This window comes from Pygoscelis adeliae, unplaced genomic scaffold (assembly GCF_000699105.1).
Source record: "Pygoscelis adeliae isolate BGI_AS28 unplaced genomic scaffold, ASM69910v1 Scaffold122, whole genome shotgun sequence".
NCBI classification, from domain to species: Eukaryota; Metazoa; Chordata; class Aves; order Sphenisciformes; family Spheniscidae; genus Pygoscelis; species Pygoscelis adeliae.
In genome coordinates this window covers 3,280,556-3,307,635 of record NW_008824358.1, presented here as the reverse complement: position 1 = coordinate 3,307,635, position 27,080 = coordinate 3,280,556, and the positions used below count along the sequence as shown (strand labels likewise).

The following is a 27,080-nucleotide window of genomic DNA, read 5'->3' as shown; positions in this document are numbered from 1 at the left end:
CTGCAGCCTAGTGCTGGGCTGCAGCCTTTTTCAGGTGTTTTAACACACCAGCCACCATAAGGTGTCCCCGACTAGAAAAGCAGTAACTTCAGAGATCTGGATCTATCTTTTTCTGATCAACATTCTCAATCTTGTATTTGTGCTGACTGAAGTGCTCCAACACGTTGGAGCACGGAAGACAAAGAACGCTATTAGATGATTTCGCTCAGAGGCTAAATGCAAAATGCCAATCTTGTTAAAAATATGTCTCTCTACCATCAAAGTGGCCTTAAGATATACCTTTCTAGTGAAGATGTGCTAGCCAGTATATGTTAAAAATTTATTTTTATCCATTTAGTGTAGAATAAGGTAGGCAGTGATTATCTATAAAAGACATCAAAGAAGGTAGATCAAGTATCCACTGTTGCCACAAATGTGACCATTAAAGTTTGACAATATTTGCCGAACGATAATTTTGTTTACTTAGTAAGAGAAGGAATCTGTACGGCAGAAAAGGCACAGCAGAGCATCAGAACCCTCTGGCCAAGTCTAAACTATCTTCAGTATTTGCCAGTGTATTTTCCTGGATATTTTTTCACCAGCCTTTTCTCAGAGGAGAGCATGTGGTTTCACAATCCTGTCCTATTACATATGAACACAATACAAAACTCTTCACTAATGCACTTCATAATGTGCAGTTAATAAGTGTTCTTAATTGCAGACAGAATTAAAAAAATTAATACTAGATCATGACTTAGTCTCAGAAAATGCACTAAGTCCTAGTCTCTCAGCAAAGCCAAATTCTTTTTGAGAAGTTTGTTGTCGATTCATCCATTTTTCAAATCAAATTTCTGGCCTCCCTGTGATATACCACATACATGCAATGTACTTTAGGATTCTCTATAGTATCACTCCTCTCTACTTAAGCTTCCCTTTTGTTTTCTTCTTATACTTTTCATATATCAAAGCTACATAAATCTGATCTTTGCATACCTCTTCTGTTTTAATTTCTACATCATCCTCCGCACCTTGCTCTGTGAATTGAATTCTTGCTCTAATTTAATCTGCAAGCTCTCCCTACTTAAAATACACTTATTCCAGGAGAATTACATAGTAGCAGTCTTTTAAAATGCTGTCAGCAGTGTAACTTTATGTTAGGTAGTGCACAATGTGGACACTATTAAAACTTTTGGACGGTAAAATTACCTTCAGGGCCATTTTATAACAGAGTAAACAGACAGGATATATACACCATAATTGGATACAGGGGACTATTTCCTAGTGAAACCTCACTGAAGGTCCAATCATAAGATCAGCACAGTATATAGAAAAAAACATCAGCTGAAACCAGCTTTTACACCAGGTGAAAACATCAGTTTAAGTCAGCTTTTACAACAGCTTTTACAGCTTTTTTTTTTTTTTTTTTAAATATGTGGCCCCAAAACACAAAGGAGAAATTTTTTAGCAACTTCCCCCTGCCTAGCCACTCTTCCATCTTACAAGCACAGGTAGAATGTAATATTCCTGTAACAGGTGTCTGCCACTGTGCAGATGGAGAGCTTAAAAGCTACTTTTAGATCACAACTGCCCCAGGATACGGTCAAAAAGCAGCTGTTGTTAACGACTTAAACCAGTTAATGCTGATCAACACTAAAAACATTTAAAGATAATAAATGAAAATAAATAAAATTTCTAGGATGTAAGAACTCTATCCCGAAATTAAATATAGTTAGAAAGGGAAGAGACTGTATATGCTACGGTTTATAAAGGAATGATACGTGTGTTTTTATCCATCATCCTAAGGCTAGAAATATGATATACACTCATATATTGAGCCCTGCAATCAAAAGGGTGGAAAAAAGGTGAAATGAAGAAAGTATAGTAACAAAAGATGACGCTATTTTGATCTCTTCGCGGTCTTTCAGTGTCCTTTTCTTACCTGGCCTTCACGAGAAAATTTAAAGGGTGGTTTGTGCTTAATAACACTTGTTGCAAGACGAAGTAGTCCTGTAAGTCCGTCATCTTCTATATTACCATCTTGATGGTCAAGGATTTCTCTGCTACATATACACATATATACAAAAGAAATGTTAAAACTCGGTCCCGCTAACAATAAATATAATGCAACTTACAAGTGAAATTACTGTTAGCAAGCCTTACCTCCGAATGCAGTCAGCAAGATGTCTTGCTAGTGCATCTAAATCAAGCAGTGTCGTCTGATTAAAAGTAAAGAAAATGGAATATAAATGGAAACCAATTACATACCTCATGAATTACAATTTATAAGCCTAGTCTGAAACTATGGCTATGTTTTTGGATGAAATTTTGTTATTGCACACAGAAAACCAGGGACAATTAAAACTCATCTTTCAAACATACTTGCAACAACATTTTAATACATTTTTATAAATGTGATGAAACCTGTGCTAAATGGCTGTTAACTGAATTTTTTCCCTCTTTCAGCTTTAGTCAAATACTTGATTACCTCCTCCTTAGACCGCACTGAAATTATCAACAGTGAATCTCACAGATAATTACAGTATTCCCAATGTTTGTTACCTTCACCTAAGTTCACCCTCTTCGTGTTACACCCATTCCCCCCTTCTTGACTCTACAGGTTCAGTATCTGAAGCTTCCTTTGGCCAAGAACTACTAAATACACATCAGAGAGTAGGGAAATCTGGGAGATGGGCAAGATCCAAGAGCTGTTCGCAACAGTTCACCATATCTTAAGTAAAAATGTCTTATACTGAAGTAAAAGTGGTCTGAATACCCAAATTCGAAAAAGCAAACATTCATATGAATGCAAAGCAAAACCTACCTGACTTGCATCTTTGACATGTATGTTATCAATCAGTTTGCACAGCAGCCAAAAATACTCCTTACAACCTGGTCGCAGCACTGTTTCTTCTTCATAATCCTCTATCTGTGAAAAGAAATTGCTTTTGTTCTGAAGTACATCAGACAAAATAACCGTGTAGTAAAAAAACGTAGTAAACACAGTAACTGTTATACGAATACTACTTTCTTCAAGCCCCTACTTAAGATAAGTCAAGTACAAGAACAGTGTATTTTACAATGGTAACAGTGCGTGTTCTATTTTTCTTCTGTAATATTTATTAATTTTCTTGAAAGATTGTCAGGATGATCTGCCAGACCCTTAAAAAAAATATTAGAATAGTATTGACTCCATCCTACCCACTGCAAATTGCAAAAATGTTCAGTATTAGACTAGACAAAACATGAGAAACTTTGGCTGAATTCAACATTAGTTAGTACAACTCTAATTTTATACTCTTCTGAAAATGAGTCAAATAATGCAAAATCTTCAGTAGATTGTTTTAATTTAACTTTTTTTTAAAAATATCAACAGAGTTTAAAATGAAAGCAGACTTAAACTGAATGAACCACTCTCATCTGCAATCAAATGCCACACAGCGTCACAAGAATAACTGCCTGACAGACCCAAAATCCAGGTTCACACTTCACTGCTATGCAAGTCCATACAAGTGCTCTCCTTCAGATCTAGCTACATCAGCTGAAGTCAGCACAGCCTCCCCTGATACGCACTGCTAGGTCTACAATCCCTAATTGACTCGAGGCAAAATCGTATCCAGGTTAGTTCAAACCATCTCTATTAACCTGCATACATCAACAATGAGAACTCCTCCTGAAGTGGCTTTGACAGCATCCACAGAAACTCATCTATTTAGTAGAGCTGTGAGGACAACAATACTCCAACAGAAAAACAGCAGCAATTGACTGGGGAACGATAACATTCAGCCACAAGAGAGTACCTATATACACGTAAAAAAACATACTGATTTATTTATGGACTTACCTACATTTAAAAGGGAAATCGAGGCATATATTGAAACATATATATTGTTATTCCCTAACGTTGTGTTATGTGGACACTAAAATTCCAGAACAAGAGCACTTCCTAAGTGCTATTCTGCATTCCTCCAAGCACAGGCAAGCTCTAAATCACTGTAGTGTCACAGCTTTAACTACTTTTGTGAAGTTTCTGGAAGCATCTAAACCATAAGTTTTAATATCTCAGTGTATCAGAAACAGTATGTCAGACATAATGATAATATGTTTTTTCTTTTTATATTAACAAAACTAAGTTTAAATAGATCTTTGATAAAGTCTTGTAATTTCTTAAATTCTTACCCGGATCGGTTTCAGAGCTTGAGCATCAGGGAGAAATTTTAATAACGTTGATGCAGCCAGCAGCAGAAAGGATCGATTAATTGAGTCTCCCCCATCCAGACCAGAGAGAGATAACTTGTATAAACCATTGCAAGACTCATGGCGAACAGCGGTCTTTATGAAAAATAAAAGAATGAAATTATTACACACATTATTTAGAAGATTTTTTTCTTTTGTTGACTTTTTTTTCATATGTACATAATTAAGTTCCTCTCGTAACACTTATCAGGTTATCAAGGCAGTATATGTCTTTCTAAAAACACATATTACGAATAACGTATGTTTAAATTACTTACAGAAAAACGCAAAAGATACCGTTCTAACAAAAAAGCTGATTTGTCTGTGCCCCTTGTCACTTGAGTTACGTATTTTCTACAGTAAAGATTACAGCCGGTTACTAAAATAGAAATATCACATCTGGGCAAATTAGGGAAATCTATGTGATGCTGGAACCTACACTTACTCATTCCTAACTATATGGTTAATTTCTTTAATTTCACTAGAAGACTTATTTTCTTCTTTCTTTTATTCTTTTCTTAAGAAAAATATCCACAGACTATCTCTAATCCAGCTTTGGAAGTCTGCAGTCTTTCTTTTTTTCCAGGGTTTTTAAATGGAGTCAGCATGTAAGCTTTTTCTGGGGTTGAGTAATAAAGCAACAGATAACAACTATCACATCATGTCCATATTGCACCTTTAAGCAATCACTAGCAAATACAAAAATCGTCTACCATGCATATCTTTATGCAATTTTCAAGTTTTTCTTCCATCAGAAAAAATTACTTCAGGCTAAGCAAAGATTCGGTAATGACGAACATTTTTATATCGTCATTCACCTCATTTTGTGACAAGAAGTACAGCTGAAAAAATAATATAATGGGGGAAATATATTTAATCTACGTTAAAGGGCATCACCCAGAAATTTCAACAAATTACAATGAAAAAATTACCTTCAAACAGAAGCCAAGATCAAAGACGAGTTTATAAACTGGTTTGCAATCAACTACAAATATGCCATCTTACATGGTATTTTAACTACAAATTATTATTTCTTAAAGGGGATTGCAAGTAACTGAGTCAGATCCTGCCTACTTTTAGCAGGAAACAACATGTTCTGAATTTAATGGAAGCTTGAAACTAAATTTAATCTTGTTCCACATTATGCACTAATTAGTAATGCACTAACTTCTCCTTTAACATACCTCTGGAATAAGAAGGGTAAGTTTCTTCAGCCAGTCTTGCAAATGATCGCTGTCTGCCAGACTGGATTTCACCAAGGAACAGCAGTGAGCCCAGCTCACCAAGAGCCACATTGAATAATGAGTGACTGAAAGGAAATAAGGTAAATCACGCTGTAACTAACAGAAGAGGCTTTTTAGGTTGGAGAGCTGCATAGTTCTACCACATACGATATTTATTTCAGTCATACTAACGTACAAGACTAAATCCTTACCGGCACGTAAGATACTACCTGAATTCAGAATCTTACCAATATGCTTACTAAATACTGGCCATTGTACTACTGATGACAATGAAATCAGATTACTCAAAGTATTACCAATCTGGGGCACAATCCTTTCCTGCATCTCTACTTCTTAAGCAGCGAGCTGGTACTTTGCTAATGGGTTGCATCATGTCTTAACATGAACATTTTCCCAGACTATCTAGTGTATCTGTTCCTTTCTTCTTAACAGCTAACAGTAAGACTTCAGTAGGTGATACATGGCATTTACTGAGAATTCGAGTTCGTAGACATTAACATCCACAGGGGAGAAAAAAGTGGAAAAACTGAAGGCAACGTATAAGCCTAGGAGGACATACCTATATTTACGCACGCCTGTGCTGTACTTTCGACAATTACTTTGATACAGACTTAATCTGACACAGGTCATTTAGACCTTTTCTAAGAAACCTCCACAAGAGGGATAGATGGGGGAGCTCCAAGGAATTCTGGGCCCAGAATGATTTCTGTAAACCAGAATAAAGGTGACTGCTGGTGACTCTATTATGGTGTTATATAGGCTGCTCTTTGGAAGATAAAAATACAGCTGGTTTTCCTACCACAAACAGCTCTTCTGGACATGAAGGCATAGCTACAGTACGAAATTTCAATTCATATAAAACAATTTCCAGAGAAGGAAAGCGTCTCTGTGTATTCCCACCTAGATTGTAACAGCCCTAACACTACCAAGGAACACGATTTTATAGCATTCTAATGGTGGAATAAAACAAACACATAATTTGTTATCTTCAATATGTTTTCATTACTATTAGTTCATAACATATAGCCGTTTTGCAGCACTAACCTTCATGTCTTGATCTGTGATCAGACTGAGCTTTCAACACCCTGAACAGGAAGAAGATAAAGCCATGTGAACTTTATCACAGAACGTAACAGATTATCACTTAAAAATACAAGTACACGCAAGTAGCAACACAGTTACTCTTAAGTACCCACTAAGAAAACTAAAATTTTAATCTTAAAAGGATTCATTTCTTGCAGTATTCAAAATTAACAACAATAATAAAACTATGAAAATCTTCAAGTCACCCCCTTAAAGCTTTACTGACTACAAGATAGAAAGTCAAGAAAAAATACCCACAACCTCTTTATGTTATCCAAAAAAAGAGAAGATGTAAAACGGAACTAAGAACTGACCCATACAGAAGAAAGCTAGTGCTCTTCATAGAGAACCGCACTTTGAACAAACATTTGCAAACTTTAGACAAATTTTAAATGTTTGTATTTATTTACTTACATTTTTATAAATTGCAATAAAAGGTTATGAAACCAAAACCATACTGTATATACTCAAAATTATTCCTGCAACTCAACCAGAGGTTAAAGTTAGGCACACTTGCAGACTTGACTGGAAATGCTCCGAATGCCCTTAACAATCTTTTAAAAATATGGTAAAACACACTATCCATTATTTGGAATCAAGTAATTCTACAACACCAAATGCAGCAAAAAACCTGACCTCCCCACCATCAGTCCGACTCTGTCACGATGCAGTCTTACACAGAATTGCTTTTCTCAGGACAAAAGGCAAAAAGGACAAAAATCTCTAATAGCCCATTTCTGAAGGTAAAATTTTGCCTTCAGTACATGCACGCTCACTAAAACAGTAAGGGTAGTTTCAGCAGTAATAAGCTAATGTTATTAGGATGGGAAAAATAAGTCAAACCCGACAGATGACTAAGCAGCTTAAAAGTGAATTTATTTTAATTTCTCCTTTACACTGCCTTGAAATTGAGAATGCTAATTGCTACAGACAGAACAAAGGAATAGTTTTGGCATGAGAATTTATGAGAGCATACCACATGTATTTTGTTGCTCCATGACTTACACCCTGACCATTGAGAGTTCTCGCCACTCTCCTCTCTCTCACTCCTCCTATAAGGGTAGGATAACTACCAGAAGAGGTGACTAAGAAAAGCAAGTCTAATGCCTATAGACTTAAATTTCTGATACGGGTGTTAATGGGGACTACAACTGAAAGAGCTATTTACTTTATTTAAAGCAGCGATGAAAATGTGCACACTTGATTAGCTTTATTACAAAAATAAAAAGATATTGTACCTAGGTGCCAAGTTGTCATATGTATAAGCAACTGACATAAGTCGCTGAATCAAACTGGTTCCCTGGACAAGTACAAGAAACACCTTTAAAAATTGAAGTCAAAAGAAAAAAAAAACAGTTAATATAACAACAAGCTTTTTGATCTGTTTTTAAATTATACACACTGTGTGAATCTAAAACAAACCCACCTGTGTAGAGGGAGGAAGAGCAAAAGACAAATCATAGCACCTCCATAGTTAAAACTTACATTGTTTTTTTTATTACAGCAGATCTAAAATCCTGTGTTTCTTTGAGTGAGATGCTAAAATTTCATTCTATTTCTCTAAGAAAGACAATTTAACTGAATAGAAAAATCAACCATTTATTCAACCCTTTTAGTAAAAACACAGCATTTTTTTAAAAGCATAGGCTATTCACTTCCTTCTAAAAATCTTAGGCTTGAGGAGACAGGGTTGAGGATGAGGTTGGAGATGTAAATTTTGCTCATCTGGGACCAACACATTTTATTGACTATACATTCACTTAAATTGTTCATCTTTAGAGAACCTCTGACAGGCTACACAGACTTTTCAAATCAAGGTCTGAAGAAAGTCTTTTAAAATATTTAGACAGCAAATCCACTGCAATCAAAAATATTCACCAATGACAATTAAAAATTTAAAACCAGTTATAGAAACTGGTAGCAGCATTTACACACAGCCAACGTTGAAAAATGTAATACATTTGATAATTTCCCTGTATCATAGTTGCTTTGGCAATTTAGGGGGCTGTTTTGTCAAAAATACCTAATACTTGTAGAACAGTTAAGGTCTTTCCATGTAAAACAATGACAAATGGGAAGTTTGGCTCCAGCTCACAGTTCAAATCTACACTTTCTGGCAATCACAGCTGGTCCTGTGCCCAAGAGCAATCGATTTACAGCGAATGTAGCTCTGATGCCAAAATACTACATTTGCTTGGTCTACATTAGGAAATTAGCATGCAGGAATCTGGTAGGAAGGTTTACAGGTTTAGGTAAGTTTACCATACACTCACTCAGATATCCTTAGTGGAGTAAGTTATTTTAGTGTTTACTAAGGAATCTAAAATGGATTTAGTGAGGATGAGGACAGCCCATATAACAGGTTACCGTAAAAAAAGGAGCAATCAAAATCTGAGAAATAGGGATAAAACACTGGAATTCTGAATTCCCAATACATGTGCTCACCAATCACCAAAAAACCTTTCAGTTCCAGCTTTTACAACTGCCAGGTTTAAAGCAATTAAAATACTTTTTAGAGGAGAATAACAAGTAGGAGACAGATTAATATTAGTAACTTTTCCACTACACTATTTTATTACCGAGATAAAGGCGTCACTCAACAAAGGAGTCTTTTTTCTGAAGTTCACAAAACGGACACACTGTTTATCTCTTACCTCTGTTAAACGAGGTATATGAAGGCCCTTCGCGTGGTCACTTGCAGTCTTCCTTGATTTGCCTGGCCATGTTCTTTTTCTGTGACTCTCCGCTACACCAGACCAGGCAAAGACGTCATGGTAAGCTAAATCCAAATCTGAAGGATCAACTGCAAACTGGCATATCAGCTTCAGCAAGCAAGCAAGACAGTCTAGCTGCCACTGTGAATAAGAAGAAAATTAATTTTTTTTTTTCAGGGATTTATTTTACAAACAATTCTATGCCTACTGTGGAATCTGAAATGAAAAGCTTAAGTAAGGTGTAAAGGATAAACAGCTAGAACCCACTGACAAAACCTCACCAGAATAGACACTAAAGAGGAAGGGGTATTAAAAAAAAGTTACTTCTTAGAATGAAAACATTTTCATGATCTAGTCCTATTAACAGGTGCGATCAAGACATTCTATTATTCAGTGCATGAAATAACACAGAGGAAATAGTATAGGAGTTAAGCTCAACAGTTAAGAGCCTTTCCTGCATTGTATTTAGCTATAGCACAGGGTATCAAGTATGGCATTACAGAAGTGTTTTCAAGCTGAATATATTTAACCATACATACTAGTTTAAAAATACCATTTTGTATCCGAACATCTCTTGTTAGATGAAAACCACTGATCCATTTAGTAACTCCTGAGATCAATTTTCACGGCTCTCAGCTGTGTGGCTATGGCCAAACATAGCACCTGCTCAGCTCCACCAGCAGAAGGTGCATTATGAGAGTAAAATTAACAAGAACAGAGCACCATGTCACAGCAACACATGAAGTAGGTCTGCTGCCTAGCACCTATACACGTGTAAGTCAGGACTCTGTACTAAGGCACTTAATTGCAGCATCTGTTACTATTTTTGCAGTGCTGTGCATGCTTTCTGGACAGACCAATAAAAGCAATCATACAAACTTTTGTTTATATACTGAATAGAGAGAAGGACAATTTGTTTCTAATATTGAAATAATTTTAGAACAAATACATCAAAATCAGTTAAAAACTACCAAACTTTCAATAAAAAGCGTACCCGCCTTCTTTTTAACATTTCAGTAACTGTCATCAGTTTTACACATACATGTCTACGCTTGTTCATTTACTTCTTTTTATGTACAGATGACTCAGTTTGGGATATTTGTTTTTTTTTAATCAAATGCCACAGAATTGAAAATAAAAGAGAAAAATTAACTAATAAAAAAAGTTTTCATTATGATGTGAATTTAGCTCAAACTAATAATAGAATAATGATGAAAAAAGACATTCTATAAGAATGACTAATAATAATGTTCATTATTGAAAAATGTCTTTATTAACACTGCAGCCACAATGCTACCACTTTTGTCTCAATGCCAACAAGGGGAAATGATATTTCTTGGCCTCTTCAGAGGGGAAGATAATTAACAGATTACTGCTTTTAAAACAGACTATAATAAAAATTTCCAAATAACAACCTCCCCTAAAACAAGCAGAAAAAAGGCAAAAATAAAGTACCCCCTTCTTATTTGGCAAATTTTGACTTTTTTTGAAGAGTGTGATATGCAACAGTATTATCAATGCACTTGCAATCATTCCTAAAGATGGAACCCAGATTGTTTTTTTCTCTAAGATGTCCCCATGATCTACAATTTTATGTTCTACAAACTAGGATTTTTTAAGACTGGACAAAAAATTAAACCAAAAATACAAAGGGTGGTTTTAAAATCTAAAAAAGCAGGAGTATAAAGGTTTTTTTTTAAACAAAATAAATTCTTCCAAGGATATAAAATATTCAAGAAAAAGATGCTATTGCATATACTCTGGTGGTTTCAATTATAGAATTCATTTATTTCACTTATTACAGAAAAGCAACTGTAACGAAGGCCGAAAGTAATGAAAGTCTTTACAAATGACAGCTATGGTATTCTGGAGAAAAAGGGTGAATAAACACCTACCACAGTCCATGATTCCTGTTCTTTAGGCTCTAAGATTCCGGAATTGAAAATTTCTAGTAACTGTTGGAGCCCTCCAGCAGCAACAAACTGTAAGTATATTATGGAACCAATGTGAGAAAAAGCAAATACAGACATATCACTAAGTTCAGTTTGATACCAATCTAAGCTTTATAAATAAATTAATAAATAAAAAAATCTGATAAACTATTCAGCTGGATATTTCATGAAAAACAAAATAAATAGTTGTACACAACTATGACAAATTTACAGGCCTGGTAACGCAGAAAAACTTTAAAATGTTGTACCTAAATTTGAGATCAAAAACTCTAAGATAGATAACGTTTTAAATGGGTTTTTATTTTGTATCATTTTTGAAAAACTGTATTAGGTATCACAGAATACTGTAGGAAAATCAAACCTTGCAGCTCCACGTGTTTTTACTATTTTCTATTTGATCTTCACTCGAGTCATCTGAGTCTGGGTAAAGATCGCTGTAACTTCCCTAAAGATAAATAAGAACAATTCATTGCAAAAACAGTTAAAGAATTAAAATACTATAAATTAACTCAACAATATATACTTTGGTTCAGAGAGAAAAACATATATTCTGTGCAAGGAACTCTATTACCGTAGATTCACGTCTTATTCTCCTGTTGGGCTTTCCCAAAGCTTCAATTATTTCCAGGGCGTACAAAAGTTTATGGGCACTTTTTATTCGCAGAAGATCCTTCCAGCTAAAGCCATCATTACCCTTAAAAGATTAAAAAGACAGAACACAATTAACACAATTATACGTAATGCTCATCTATCCTAAAAATCCTCTCCTTGCATTTTTTAAGTGACATGGACAAATTATTTGGTTTTTAGTTTCTTCTGTTATCTGATATTAGACAATTTCAAGCATATTTCTATACACAATTAACAATTTGAATAATGATAATGATGAATAATTCAGCAATGAAATTTGAGTAAATCTCCAACATTATTATAAGCTAAGGTACACACAGTTTTAAAGTAGAGAAAGCCAAATGTTACGCTCTAAATCATGATTTCCACCAAAATTGTGATGCATGTGTCCATAAAGAACCATAATATCTAAAAACTGTTAATATATAATTTCAACAACTTTAAAAGAGGCAAAATTGTAATCTATAGGGCAAAAAACCGACTAGGTAAGTGCCCATGTTTTGAACTTACAGAAGAGAGTACAAAAGGATTGCTATCACAACAGTCATCATGTTAAAGCAAGGCTGCAAATGAAGAAGCTGCTGTTTCAATTCAACCCAAAAGATTGTGACAACTAATATTGACTATTCATTTATTAAATCATTTTTTAAAAAGAAATCATAAAAACAAACTTTGGGAACTAAACTGACATCTCTGTTTAGTTTAACTTCGTAAGGATTATTAGGTTTGTTTATCAGGTTTACTTTGTGTCAGCATACTTAACATACTTACTATTTAACATTCCTCTTTGGGTAAAATTCAACGAAAACACTAGACACCAAAACATCCATGTATAATAAACATGTAAAACAAGCATTATTTGTTTACCTGCTCATCTGAAATATTCTGGAATGCCTGCAACATATTCGGGCACGTTGGCAGAAGCATTAACAGTTCCCAGACACGTCTGGATAAGTTTTCTGCATGGAGATGGAGTTCTTCACACCTTGCACTCTGACAAACCACAGAACAACCATTCTTACTGTGAACTTCTTTGTGAAAATAACCTTGCTAAGATTTCAAAGTCCAAAACCATATTTATTCTTAAGTAAGAAGCTATCTGTTTCCTATCTAGTGTAAATCCATAAATAGAACATGATAGTTGAAGTCTCACTGAACCTGCAAGAAACTAAGTTCCATTATCTTTAAAGCATATCACATATTTTGAAATATTTGAGTGTAAATAAAACTTAAAAATAAACTACTGCTTCGAATATACTAGTGGTTATTTAATTTCCCACAAGCTAATGATGGCATATAAGACATAAAACTTGAGGTTTTGCAATAAAACCTTTACAGATCTTTCTTCAAGCCAATACCCATTATTACTCACCACATCTATTTAAATTATCAATATCCTAAGAACTACTTTTTTATAGCTACTACAATATTTAGAACATTTAAAATATATCAGAACAATGCTGTTAAGAAAATCAGAAAAATCATGATAATGATTATACCGTACGTGAAATGTGAATACACAGACAATAAACATATCTAGCAATTGGATAGAGCAAACAAGAAGTAGGCCAGTTAGGAAAAATAGACCCAATTAAGTAAGACTTAAATGTTATTATTCTAATAAAATTACTCTAAATTACCTCACTGTCTTCCATAGCCACTTCTCCAGAAGGAGGCTTAAAAGAGGCAAGCATCTCTAACAAATCAAAAAGGGTGGTAAGATGAGGTTCTTGCAGGAGTAAAAGCATTGGAATGTTGTCCTTCTGAGGAGGAGGTAGGCAGGATGCTGGAAGCTGAACACCTTCACCTTTACGTTCTCTCCTTGGTGCGCCCAGGGATACAAACACCATCTAGAAACAGAGAGAAACCACGAGGAGAAAGACAATTTTAAAAATTCATATGCTAAAACCATGGAATGTTTTCAACAGGATCAGAATTAAGAACTTAAAGATACATCAACATCTTTGTTGTTCAATCTTTACCGAGCAGCATTTTGAGCAACTGTTATAATTAAAGCTTGGTTTTGCTTTCACTTAAGGCATTCATGGTGTAGTTGCATACACTATTTGCTGTTGTTACAGTAGACGGTCCTGTTTCCTTGTCCCTTATCTTACCATTCAGGCTGGGGAGACTCTAGTACTGGCCTGACTTCTCAGCACATCAATGAAACGGCACAAAAACTAACCCAGAGGAAAAATGAGATAAATTGGCTCAAAGGACCAGAAGAATGCTAGCGAGGGCGTAGCAACACAAATAGCAGTGTGGCTGGAAAAGCAGACATTTGTTATACTGGCCTAACCACATTGTGGAAAGCCATTCTCAGATGAACTGTTCCTGCTGCCTAGTTATCACCTTCATATATTGATCACACCCAGCCATTCAAACGGAATGCTACTGCTCCTCTATAGTTCTGCAAACATAAGAATTCATCTGATCGCACCATCGTTCAATTCTGTAAAATTATCTTTGTTAATAAGAAAAAATTATTTTAGAAACTAGTTTTGCTTTTGAATCAACCCAATTCATTTAGCAAAAAGAACTAATGAACAATTGAAGACGTAGTCAAACAGATCATCCGATTTGGAACCGCAAGAGTCAAGATAGACTAACTGCTACAATTGCTAACAGCCAGCAATGGCACATAAAAGAGTATCAGCCAGTAATAATCTTTCTAAAAGGATGTTAGCAGATCCCTGAAGGTGTACAGTACGAGTTTAGTTTTCCTTTACATAGCAAGAATGTATGTGATGATGATCCGCTGGTTAGTTTTGTTACAGTCCCGCCTCCCTAAAACAGTCATGATGTCATTCATGCTTATACAAATCAAATCAGGCTTTTCCATACTGCTGACTTCAGCAAACTTATGAGTAGACCACTCTAACAGGAACTCTGAATTGAGATAAAAAATGACAGATGAGCATTAAAAAATGCTTCAGATTTAACCTGTGAAAGGGGAGAGCTAGTCACTGCTACTACGGAATTAGAATGTGTTCAACAATTCAGACAAAATGTGGATATTTGATTCTGTTTTCACTGGTCCCTTTGTTGTCCTTGATGAATGAAAAAAACTGAAATTTTACTTCTATTCCTTGAGTATTCACATCTGCTAACATAACTAGAATTAGGCTTTTAAAATTATTAATTATTTTACAGACTGACAGCAGCAAGGACCGACAGCATTAGTTTGAGCTTACAGAAGGCACATATTGGATAGCACGAAACAACTAGTTTCAGAAAACTGTAGGATGCTCCCAAAGAAAAGTATACCTTCCACAACCACTACATGTATCAGCTGCACACGACAAAAGCAACATATCAACCAATCTTTTTCAGTGACTGCTATCTATATCCTGGTAATACCTGCATATCCTTAAAACCCAATTCATGAAGCGTTTTTTCATCATAATCGGTTGTCAGTTCATGCCCAGATGAAATCATTCTCACAGGTCCCATGAGGCCACCTAGGATAAAAACATATTTCAGTAAATTTCTGGAATCAGTTTCATTTCCTAATGAAAGTGCTAAGACTCATTTTTAATAGTACACCCTTCAGTAGCAATTAAAACGAGGCAAGAACTTAATGCAATTTCCTTACGAAAACTGGTTATTACGTTAAACTATATTTACTTGCATGTATTCAGAAATAACCTTTTCAATAACAGTTCACCCAATCTTGTAGTGAAAAGTGTTCACAATACAGATTAAAACATGCCTTCCGTATTTTGTAGGAAATTATGCTATGCCAGAGAAGGATAATGGAAAATGATTGTGATCATCAACAAAATCCCTCTGTATCACACACCTGTGATAAAGTCAGCAAAGGCAAAGCAGCAATGATTAATCTTACTTATAAGTTGGAACTGAAGATGTCATATACTTCAGAAAGGAAAAACTGAGAACAACCTTCAAAGAATTCTCAACATTGAACAAGAAATCTGAACAATTAAAGGATTAAGAATTTAATTTCATTTGGCGCAGACAATCAAGCAGTAACCAAGAATCACAACGCACAATGACTTTATACCTCAGAGTACTCATATAGTTCTAACCACCAATTCCGGTGCACAAAGATACTTGTCATGGATCGAAATTTGCCATGCTCTTCAGCCACTGTTCCTACAAGTACACTTTTTCCAACATTAGGCCCTGGTCCTCCATACCTCCATACCAGTGAAGAGCAGCCTTACACTGCCACTATACTTCAACATTGGGATTTCAATGAGGCCTCTTCAATTTTTTTTTCTCTTACAGAAATCTGAGGAAGTACTCAAGAGTTCTATAACCTGAAAATGCTTCAAAACAGTATATTACTTGCCTATAGGAACATAGTATTCAAAGACATGGGTTAAAACGAAAAAAGCCCACGTATCCGCAGCGAACCTCAACTTCATTCTTTCACTGTCCTGAAGACATGCACGGTGTAGAGCATATGCAGTTCAGCCTGCTTCTTCAGGTAATTACTGAAAGCCCGTTGTCTGCAGCCACACAGTCTCTGCTGATGTATGCGCACACTAAATCCAGGTGATGCTTCCCAAAATCAGCTGGGATACACACCCAAGTGCTGACGTTTCCAAACTAGAGCAATCCGGTGAGATGTACACGCAGTAACTTTGATGGGACTGCCAGATAAATGGAGGTATCAGGCAAATACGTCTGATCCTCAAATCCTGCCCAAGTACAATTTCTGGGATGTTCTTGGGAAAAATTGGATAGACAGCAGCCCTCCAAAGACATCTGTCAGTTAAAATAAAACCATGAAGGTTTTATGTGGAGTTGGGAATAATCTCGCTTATCTACCACTGTTCCCATCCTCCGCAGCCAGCTGCTTTAAAACTTATCAACACAGCCAGGCAAAATAATTTCAAACAGATAAAGGCAGGCAAACACATCATCCACAAAAATAATACAGAAATCTACCATCCTCTGCACTTCAGCAAGCTAGTAACAGATTTCAGAAGAAAGAATACAACAAACAACCTCAGTGATAAGCAAGTGCAATCTCACATTTCTCCGAGCAATGCAGATTTCAAATGAGCAAGAGATGTTACAATAGATACTGGGACCTCAAAAGAATTATGTGGTAAATGTCTGGTAAATGGGGAAAAAAAAATAAGTTTATTGTAGTGAAAGAAAGCTAAAAGGAACTTTTAATAAAAGTGAATGCATCTACTACTTACAGATACATTCCCAAAGTTTTGGCTAGTGGGCATTCTTGGATATTCCCTTGGCAGAAGCATGATGGCAAAAACTTCAGAAATGTACCTGTAACTAATAAATGCTTTAAGGTTCTTTTAGCCCGTCTCAGAACCTGCAGCTTCACTTTCCACATTAATATTACCTCACTTCTGCAACAATCTGTTAAACATTAATTTTCAAGTGTCGGCATCTTCTCAAACTAAATTTCCTTTTAAGACAATAGGCATTAGATGTGACTGGCATCACTTCACACATATCATTTGTTCATGCATCCCAAGAGCAGGAAAATGAAAGTAACACTTTGCGCAAAGATGCAGGAAATGAAACGGCCATCTACACAGCGGTGAAAAGGCAGGCTAACAGGAGTGCTAAAGGAGGCCAACAGCGTGGAAGTGCCAGTCAGTTAACAACAGATGAAACAAATAAAAAGAAGCAAAAAAAAGTGCCAGTCTAGAATTCCAAGAGCCAAAAGTTGATACGAATATTCTGTTACGTCTATTTCATGAAATTGAAATCCCATCTGAGAAAACAACTAAAAACCAATTAAGGACAACGAGACTTAGCTCTACAAGGAAAAGGCAAGAGAAAAACTTGTATTCTGACATCATGAACCTTTAATTTTTAATGGAATTTGATAAAGTCTGTTCAGATTTCTACCTAAATCGATGAAAGAATATTTTTTTTTCATAGATTAACTAATACAGGTATATTAAAATGGACACAGCAGAAGGTCACTGAGACAGAAGCGTGCACTATGTACCTTACAATATGTCTCCTGTGATGCAGAATGACCCAAGTTTTTTTAGTGTAAACAGTCAATACACTGAACCATAATTCACAGCGACCTTTGTGACCAACGAAATGTTATTAGAAAGTCCTTTCTTTTTTTTTTGATCTATACAAAACAGTCCCCAAAATAGGGTATGGATGAGTAAAACTACAGGTTTTAACCGCAAGTCTCAGTTTCAGTCCTATCTTCTCAAAATTAGCAGTTGATAAGTAAAAATCATGTGACTAGATCATTCCAAATACACGGTGGCATGCACAGAACAATGCAGAAACACTTCTTCAGGAGTTTGGTTAATAAGAGGTTTAGCCTCTTACAGGATTTTATACATCCATCGGCCAACACAGATATCAATTACAAGATTAAGTACTTAGAGGCACTAATTCAGGTTTTAAGCCTAGCAAAGGACACTGGGTTTATGAATTGACAGATACAAATTTTATGGTTATCCAATTTCCCATAGTTATGGTATGTTAATAATTAGTGTAATAAAACACAGAAAAAATAAAACAACATCCACAAAAAATGTACAAGATCATGGCTTATCAGCACAGGCATTCTACAAAACAAGAGACATTGTACATATGTAACATGACTGAACTGCAGCTGCTGTAGGATCGCCATTCTGAATTTTCTCAATCATGTGTTTCTAAAATCCCAGGTAAAACAAACAAACAAAAAAATTTCTGCTATGTGGCTATACTCGGTGGAAAACAAGACCATTTCTTCACTAAAACAGCTTCTGATGAGTGGCTGGAAAAGGATTTCACAAAGAAGGTAATTCGGATGTCTAAAACAGTCTGGTTTACTGGCAGTGTGTCCTATTAAAACAGTTTTTTAAAAAGTTGTTAAACTATGAAAAGAAAGTCAGATTCATGTCTACATATATACTAATGGTCAAGTGGTGTTGGAAAAAGTTCATGGACAGAATTTGTTCAGATAATATGCATTACATGCTAACTCTTGCTCATAATGAGAAAGAAAGAAAACAAGAAAACAATGAGGAAAAGATAATTCAGAAAACAATAACATTTTGAACAGCAGTAACCGATAAGAATGCTATAATATATAGCATCAGTAGGATTTAGAAAATGTCCTCCTCCTAAAGGATAAAGCAGAAATTTTCATTCACTCAAAAACCCATAAGAAAGGGAACAACAACAGGATGCATATTTGTCACACTGTAAGCAGGCAATGACCATCTCAGGAGCAAGGTGACATTCCAAATTAAGAGCATCCAAAGAGGACGAATGATCATTTTTGCTAGAGGATGATCGTAAATCAAAAAGCAGGTGCAGGAGTAAGGAAAACCTTACACCTGACTGGAATACATCTATGTAAGGGTATAAATTATGAATTTGAATTATAACTTCAAATTCTGAATCAATGGCAGAGCCAGAATTGTAGAAGTTTCATAAAACATAGAATAAGGTTCTATGTCACAGAACCTCCAAATTACAGAAAACAACACAATTAATTAGAACAACAATGAGAAGAAAAATAATGTGGGGGAAAGTCTATTGGGACTTTGAGCTTGGCTAGATCTAAGGACTTTTGGCAGATCTACATTTTCTTTGCTATTTCAAATAAATGGTAGCGCTTAAGAAACAATGCTATTAATTAAAAGCGAGGGTGATGCTAACTGTAACTACAGCTAGAAGAAAATACATCATAATGCTTGCTTATTTAGGATATCTGGGGAAGAAAAAGACGATAATCTTCGAAGCTCTAAATGGATGAACCTTGTAAGGCCAAAAAATACAGGTATGAGTACTATAGCTTACCAGGGAAATCCCCTTTGCGGCTGCTTTGGCCAAACTCCTGAAGCTGTGCTTGTTGATTTATCTGCTCCTTCTGCAAATTTTCATACCAATGGGTGACTTCTGCCCGTAGATCGGCCACCTGATCACTAGGATACATTTCTATAGTCATCTGAAATAAAACACGTATTTTATTTTTCAAAATGCACAGTGGACTTACTGAAATTTAACAATGTAGGATGTACTTGTAAAGGGGTTTTTAACTACCTTGTCAGGAAGTCCAGCTGGCTGACATACAATTCTTAGCGGTAGTGACTGTTTGTCACTCAGGGCTTTCAAGTGACTGCTGATACCAGTGCCTTCAATCTGCCACTGTCTCAGATGATATGCAAACCTTAAGAACAGGTAAAAACATTGAAAAAGTATTTTTGTCAAAACCTATTTAACACAAACGTTTGGTAAACAATGAGAGGAAAGACAAAACTTGCATCTTTAGTCACCGTTTTTTCAAAATAAGAGGAAGTTATTGATATTCTCACTCGTTTTTCAAATAGAACTAAAATAACTGAAAAAAGTTTCTTTGGTGAGGGATGGGGAAACACGAACCACACCCATATGTCTTTATACAAGGACAAGGACCAACTCTTGTAACTGTTTAAACCTTATATATTACCTTTCAAAATTATCCACTACTGTCCTTAATTTACACAAAGAAAAACAAAGAAACTAATACTTAATAATAACTCATAACTCATTTACCATTATAAGTGGAACGTAAATAAATTCTGCATCCAAATATATCAATGGAGCTATTTACCTTCTCCTAAAAGCCTCCAGGTGTGTCTTCAGCATTAAGAGTCCTCTTTCAATAATGGTCAGACTTGAATGAGAGTCTTGCTCGAGGTTACTAGAAGCTATCATCAGACTCTCCATACACTTGCTAATAAATTCCTGTTCTTTTTCCAGACCAGTTTTACCTGTAATATCCGTTGAAGTAAATTATATACGCACAACTTTGGGACTATGCATTTTAATACTAAGAATAAGAAGCAGATAACGCTAGATAGTCTTTAAAACATTTTAAAAAGAAAACAAAAATAAAAATTCGTACCATTGATATAATAAGAGTTGATATACTGGATAGCCGCTCGACTGACATCACCAGACTGTGCTCTTAAAGCAATACCCCAGAACTGGTCCATGCCACACAACTGTTTTGACAAAAGGAAAACAAACAGAAACAAAACGTTGCCTCATTATTTTACTGGGAGTGATGCTTTCCTAAACTGAGACATCTTATTTGCCTCTTGATGCAACTACTAAAAAATATCTCCATTTTCCCTCTGCTCGGGCTCTCATCACTGCACACATCAATTACTATAAAATTCTAACTTTCACAGAAATATTTTCATACTTTGAAGCATGAGGAGAACTGGTTAAAATTCAAAAGTGTGAATTTTCATTTTTTACAAACAGCAATACTTCTAAATGAAGCCTTAAAACCACAACTATTATTCGTATTCACTGCAAGAATAGAAATTTCAATAAAAAATTGCCTCAAATCTATTAACAGAAAAATATCCTACATATAATTTTATTTCTAAGATAGTTTCTCTGTATAAAAAACTACAGAAGAAAAACTTCTGAAGCACATCATACATAAACTGAGACACACTTTACAACAGATTTCTAGTCGGAATTCAATATGCCTAATAGAATGTCATCTGAATCTTCTTATCTGTAAAAGTAAATGTTACAAACCCATTCTTCCAACACAATAGTGAATACAGTTCAGTTACGCTAAGAACATGATAAACCGCACAAAGATATGAGGCAACAGGTATCACTTTCTTTGCAGTTTCCTATCTCAACTTCTAGAGACAAAAGCCACACATGATGCTCAAAGTCATGAGGGAAGGTCAGGATCATTGGCCTCTCATTTCCATTTCACTGTCCCACATTTGGAACTTTTGAGTCCTGAGCTTCCAGGGCTCTCCTCAAGGCAGAAATCTGTACAGACCCCACCACTACAAGCTGTGACATTACTACCTCAAACCAGTAAACAATATTCAAGCCAGTAAGTTCTCAAGAGATACGCCGTTGCAAATAAGTACTTTAACTTTCCCCTTCCCTCAGAAAGAAGAAAAACATGAGCACAGAATCTAGGCTTACCTCTGAGTTTGAGCCACCATCATATGCACTAGTAGCCAATCGAGCCAAATTACACAAATGCTGGAAGAGGTTTAGGCCAGTCATACTAATAGTTTCAGGTTTTAGTTGTGGCATCTGAATAAAATGAATGCACTTTAGTGTGGAAAGAAAAATTCAGTGATGGAACAGAGAGAAATTACAGGGTATTTATTTCATTGGCACAGAAAAGTGTCATTGTTACTACCGATCATATTCGAGTGTAGAAGACCAATTAAAATTTATTCTTGCAAAAGATCACACACTCTGAATTTTATATACAATACAAAAAATCAACTATAATTGGCTTAAACAAACCTCTTTTCTCTACCGCTGATTTGGACTGTAACAGTGCAGAGGGATCAAAAATTATTATTGTAACATTAGCTGCTTAACTTATCAACAGCAGGACAGTTTGTTAGCACACGTGATGTGTCCATTCAAAAAACTCATACGCTTACAAAACTAGACAAAAACTGTGTAACCTTGAAAAAGAGCTAGACTACGTTAATTATTGTACAATCTGTCCATTTTGTAATGTCATCTGTCGAAACGGATGGGACCCCTTGCAAAAAACTCTACTGCTGCATGTTCGTATTTTCAGTGGATGTATTGATGAGATTTATATGCCCCTCCCAAAAAGAAGAAAAGTGTTTTTTTTTTAGTCAGGTAGCTATATATCATAAAGGGATGTACAGTTTTGGGTGGCTTTTTTTTCAAATTGAAATGAAGCGCTACATAGCTTCAGATACAACACACAGGCTCTTTGCAAAGGAACACTCAAGTAAATACTAGCACGAAAAGAATTCACGCCGATCCGTTCCCCTCTTCCCTCCAAGCAGAGAAAAATCATTGCATGACAAGAGGGGCCCTCCCAGAGTACTGAAGATGTATTTTTCACAGAAACAATGTAAAATATGTTAAATACTGCTGATATGGAAAGAAACACTTTTATTCGAATTAATAAGGTTGCAATTAACTCGCTACATACCTTTTCCAGAAAAAGATGCTTGTAAGTCTCCATACCCATAGCATGCTGATCTTTACTTCGTACTTGATTTAAAAACCAGTGTAGTGCATCATCATAACATTCAGAATCTTCTACTAAGCAGTGCCACAGTATGTCCACTTGTTCTAAACTCAACCCTAAAATTAGGGAAGTATTTTTAACTACTCCTTTATAACATCAAATATAGAGCGATATTCTACAAAACCCAAGAATACATACAGAAAAATCAGAATAGTTTTTGTCAGGACAAGAAGTTTTTGGAAAAAACAGAAGAAAAATGCACCACCTACCAGTTAGGAATCATACACTTTTCCACTTTTAGAGCTGGCAATCAGCTGCAGTTTTTGGTCATTAGTGCTGTCAGTTGTTACTAAACCAATGAGTAGCGTGGGCTGACCTGAGATCTCGTACCAAACAGCAGGTTGTTTCTCAGTTTGTAAATAATTATTGGGCACAACCTAGAGTCCAGCTTTGAGCTGGGTATCGAGACTGTGGCTGAAAATAGCACCTCTGGAACTATTTCATTGTTATTCCTTTCAAGAAAACTGTAGGTTTATTTTCTTAGTTGGCATATAAACATTTATGATCCCAACAAATGTCTTTAAAAAGAACTGTGGCTATCCTATCAACAATAGCAAACACGGTGTTACAATTTTTTTTTTCCTCTTGGCTACAGATATTCTCATTCCTTCCTGTACTCTACTCTAATGACCAGAGGCACAAGCCATGCACCGTATGCCAACTTTGACTACCTATAGTGAAGACTACCCAAATGACTCCTCCCTTCGGTCGCTTCAATAAATGACCTCAACATACAATCAACTGAAAGTCTGTACAGAGCTGATGCTGAGACAACGCTGAAGGCTACCGGTTTACAAGGGCTTAAGGAGAGAGCAGCCAGAACAATTTATGGAAGGGAAAGCCACCAAGGGTTACTAAAACACAGAAAACTATGTTCAACTACGAATTCCATCAGCTACATCAAAAGATTTCTATTCTTAACCTTTTAGAGCAAACAGATGTCAGCATCTGTACAGATCAACTATCATACAGAAGACCACTTTCACAAAAGACCCTACAGGGAGTGTAAATCAATTTCTGACAGTATTAAAATATAAAGAATTATTCCTTTTTGGTATCATAACTTACAGTGCACTCCAGTAAAAGATCTCTGGGAACATTACGGATGTGAACCAAAACCCACAAATACAGAATAGATTATCTTCATTTCAGTAATTAGTACAATCCTAATATTTTGAAAAACTGAAGCACAGAGGACATAAAAATTTGTTCTCACAGAACTGCAATTGAATCTAAACTCCAATGTTGGTTCTGTGCTTGTCAAAAAAAACTTCCTTCTTTTGAAACAGTATCAGAGATTATTTAAAATTTTATCTGTTTAAAACATTATATTTATTTAAGCTAACATTGATTATTAAGAACTATGTGAGCCTTACTATGAGGTGCTTCTCTGATAAGGTAACCTCAAATACTTACTGAAATGATCTGGTGATCCTAGAGTTGAAAACACACATGTCAGGAATTGAAGACGAACCTGAACTTCTGCACTGTGGCTGTATCTAAAATTGAAATTTGTATAAAAACAGAAGTTTATTTAATTGCTTATTGTCACAACTTTTTTCCCCACTCGCACACGTGCCTCTTAAAAGCATAAATAAGTTTTTCTTCTAAGTTTCTTTCTGAACTGACTCTATACTTCAGTATAGAGTCTAGGCTCCAGTTGTACACGTTACAGACCCACACCAAACAAGTGGAATGACACACTCATTACTAGATAAGGTACTTTTTCTGTTTTTTGGGGGGGGAGGAGGGGAATGGGGTTTTTTTGGCATACAGTCCAATTCAAGTGCATTATTTTGTCATTAGCACCTTGCAGGATCTGACCTTAATTTTTTCCCTAACTTGTAAAATGCTGATATTTCTACTCTGAATTTCCAATTCCAGCTGATACACACTCTTTATAAAAATATTTTCCTAACTTATATAAAAAAATTAACTTTATTTATAGGGTAGAAGCTTAATGGTCAAAGGAGCAGAACAACGTATCATTTTGCCTGAATTTAAAGCAATTCATCCCACTTTCAAACAGCTTTTGAAGTAATTTCTCCCTAGAGCAATGTCCAATATAAAGGTGTATGATGAAGTAAAAATTTGACCCATAAATAGCAACATTTTTCAATTGTGGATGCCCATACTTACATACTGACTTTGGCATCTGTCAAAACACGAATAGTCTATTCCTCCGGGATTGGGAAGCTAGAAATTGTATCATTTGTGTATATACACCTGATTTTAATCATACAGATTGGAAAGTGCGGATGAATGTGTTAAACAGAAAAAAACTACTGCAAAGGTTAATGATAACAGATTTTAAAACTGAAACATTTGAATAGTTTTATGATATGAAATCACTTTAAATTGATTTGAATAGTTTTATGATATGAAATCACTTTAAATTGATTTGAATACATAAAAATCTTCGTGCTTTATTTGTAAACAAATATTCAACATAATGTCTAACAAAAATGACACAAGAGTTGTTGTGTGTTTTTTTAAAGGAAAAGGAAGCTATTTTAAATGTTATTATTTTTACAGATCTTTGTCTCCCTAAGCGTGTAATGTCCCTATAGAAAGTATTTACTTGTAAGAACACATCAAAAGCACCAGAAGACAAGCAGAAAAGAAACGTTTAAGAACATATCAAACACTCAAAGTCAGTTGTGTACTTACAATGCATGTTTATGTCGTCCTTCCCTGACTGCCTGAATGTAGTGTACCAAATTATCAAAGAAGAGTTTCATCATATTAAGTTCCTTTTCTGCCCACCTGTGTCAATTTAAAGGGCAGAAAGTATTATAGTTTGCTTTAAAAGATGAGAAAAACTACAGAAATTAGAAAGCTATTATAGGAAAATTGCAAACACGTAAAACCAAAGTAAACATTACATTTTCCATCTACCATGAATTCAGGAGTATTTTCCAGTACAGCACTCTCTTATTCCTTTTCACCGTCGTTATTTTCAGGCATAGGACCGACAGAGAACCCTCCCTTTTGAGACCATGAAAACTCTGCCTGCAGGCCCTAATTCAGAAAAAGTCTAAGCCAAAACTCAGAACTGGGCATATATTTAAACGCCATGTCAAAAAGACCAAGAAAAATTGCTGATAATCACTGTAATCTTTCCCAGAAGATACGGTAGTCCGTTCTCTATAGTTAGACCAGCTAGCTATATAGTTTGTTCTAGTAAGGAATTCTATAATATATACCTTCATATTTTAAAGGGTTTTTTTTATAAAAGAAATCTTCTATTACTGAGAAGCATCTGATATACAATCAGAACAGAATGACCTAACATCAAGTTATTACAACCTTTTACAATATACTATCACTGGATGTCTAGTACTGTCTGCAAGTCCTTTGGGATTTTAAGGGTGGAAATTAAAAAAATAAAGTAAATTAGTCTTCACCTCAGCTACGACAGTAGTGCGTATTATGAAGAAATCTAGGCCTGAGTGATTAGACAAGCTCATACAACTAGGCCAGATAACAGGCAGATGATAACCTTAGGTCATTAGTAATTTGGACCACGCTAAAGGAGCAAGCCTTGCAGCAGTCCCCTAAATGTCATCACTTCTGTTGGTTTAGTCTGTTGGGGACAGGGGGCTACTTACATCGTTATCCAATGAGTATCATAACTGCTCCCAAATTGTTGAAACGTACCAAACAGCTTTGGAAGAAGACGAAGTGAAACTACTACTGATCTAAAGGAGAAAGAGAGAAATTATGACAATATAAGATTGTTACAAAATTAAAATAGTCAATTTTAAGATTACTTTGAGAAGCTCAGGTTCAGTGAGCAAATAGGCTAACTGAAAGCACTGGAAATACCCATGTGAAGTTTACCATCATCATGTCAGCCAATTAGTTTTCTGAATCCGAACTACACATATTTCAAATTCTTTACATGTAGTACTTTGGACACACAGCTGTTGGACAAGTATAAAAATAAAACAGTATACATTTTTCTTATTAAAAATTATTTAAATTTCAAAAGATAAATTCTTATTTTTGAGTTTCATAATACTTATCTTTTGAAATTTCAGCAAAATGAATACGTTTTTTCTACAAACAGATGACATAGCAGAAATAATCTGCCTCAAACTCATTATAGACACAAGTAGGTGTGTATTGTAAGACAACTATCTAGGAAAACTCAAGAAATGCGTAAACTGCATGTAACGGAACTTTCGAATCAGTCATAAGTATCTTCACATTTCTTTTATTA

The 27,080-nt window shown here is 35.3% G+C and overlaps 1 protein-coding gene across 1 annotated transcript in view; it reads right to left on the bottom strand.

Moving 5' to 3' along the window:
- USP34 (ubiquitin specific peptidase 34) overlaps window positions 1–27,080 on the bottom strand; it is a 146,602-nt gene that overhangs the window by 47,727 nt on the left and 71,795 nt on the right. The window contains 23 exon segments of the mRNA XM_009319630.1: window positions 1,919–2,039; window positions 2,140–2,195; window positions 2,801–2,905; window positions 4,156–4,308; window positions 5,397–5,521; window positions 6,501–6,541; window positions 7,778–7,860; window positions 9,194–9,394; window positions 11,149–11,235; window positions 11,567–11,650; window positions 11,777–11,899; window positions 12,703–12,828; window positions 13,476–13,685; window positions 15,196–15,296; window positions 19,603–19,750; window positions 19,846–19,972; window positions 20,396–20,555; window positions 20,690–20,789; window positions 21,751–21,864; window positions 22,757–22,911; window positions 24,272–24,354; window positions 25,526–25,621; window positions 26,467–26,556. Coding sequence (XP_009317905.1) covers window positions 1,919–2,039; window positions 2,140–2,195; window positions 2,801–2,905; window positions 4,156–4,308; window positions 5,397–5,521; window positions 6,501–6,541; window positions 7,778–7,860; window positions 9,194–9,394; window positions 11,149–11,235; window positions 11,567–11,650; window positions 11,777–11,899; window positions 12,703–12,828; window positions 13,476–13,685; window positions 15,196–15,296; window positions 19,603–19,750; window positions 19,846–19,972; window positions 20,396–20,555; window positions 20,690–20,789; window positions 21,751–21,864; window positions 22,757–22,911; window positions 24,272–24,354; window positions 25,526–25,621; window positions 26,467–26,556 — 2,689 coding nt within the window.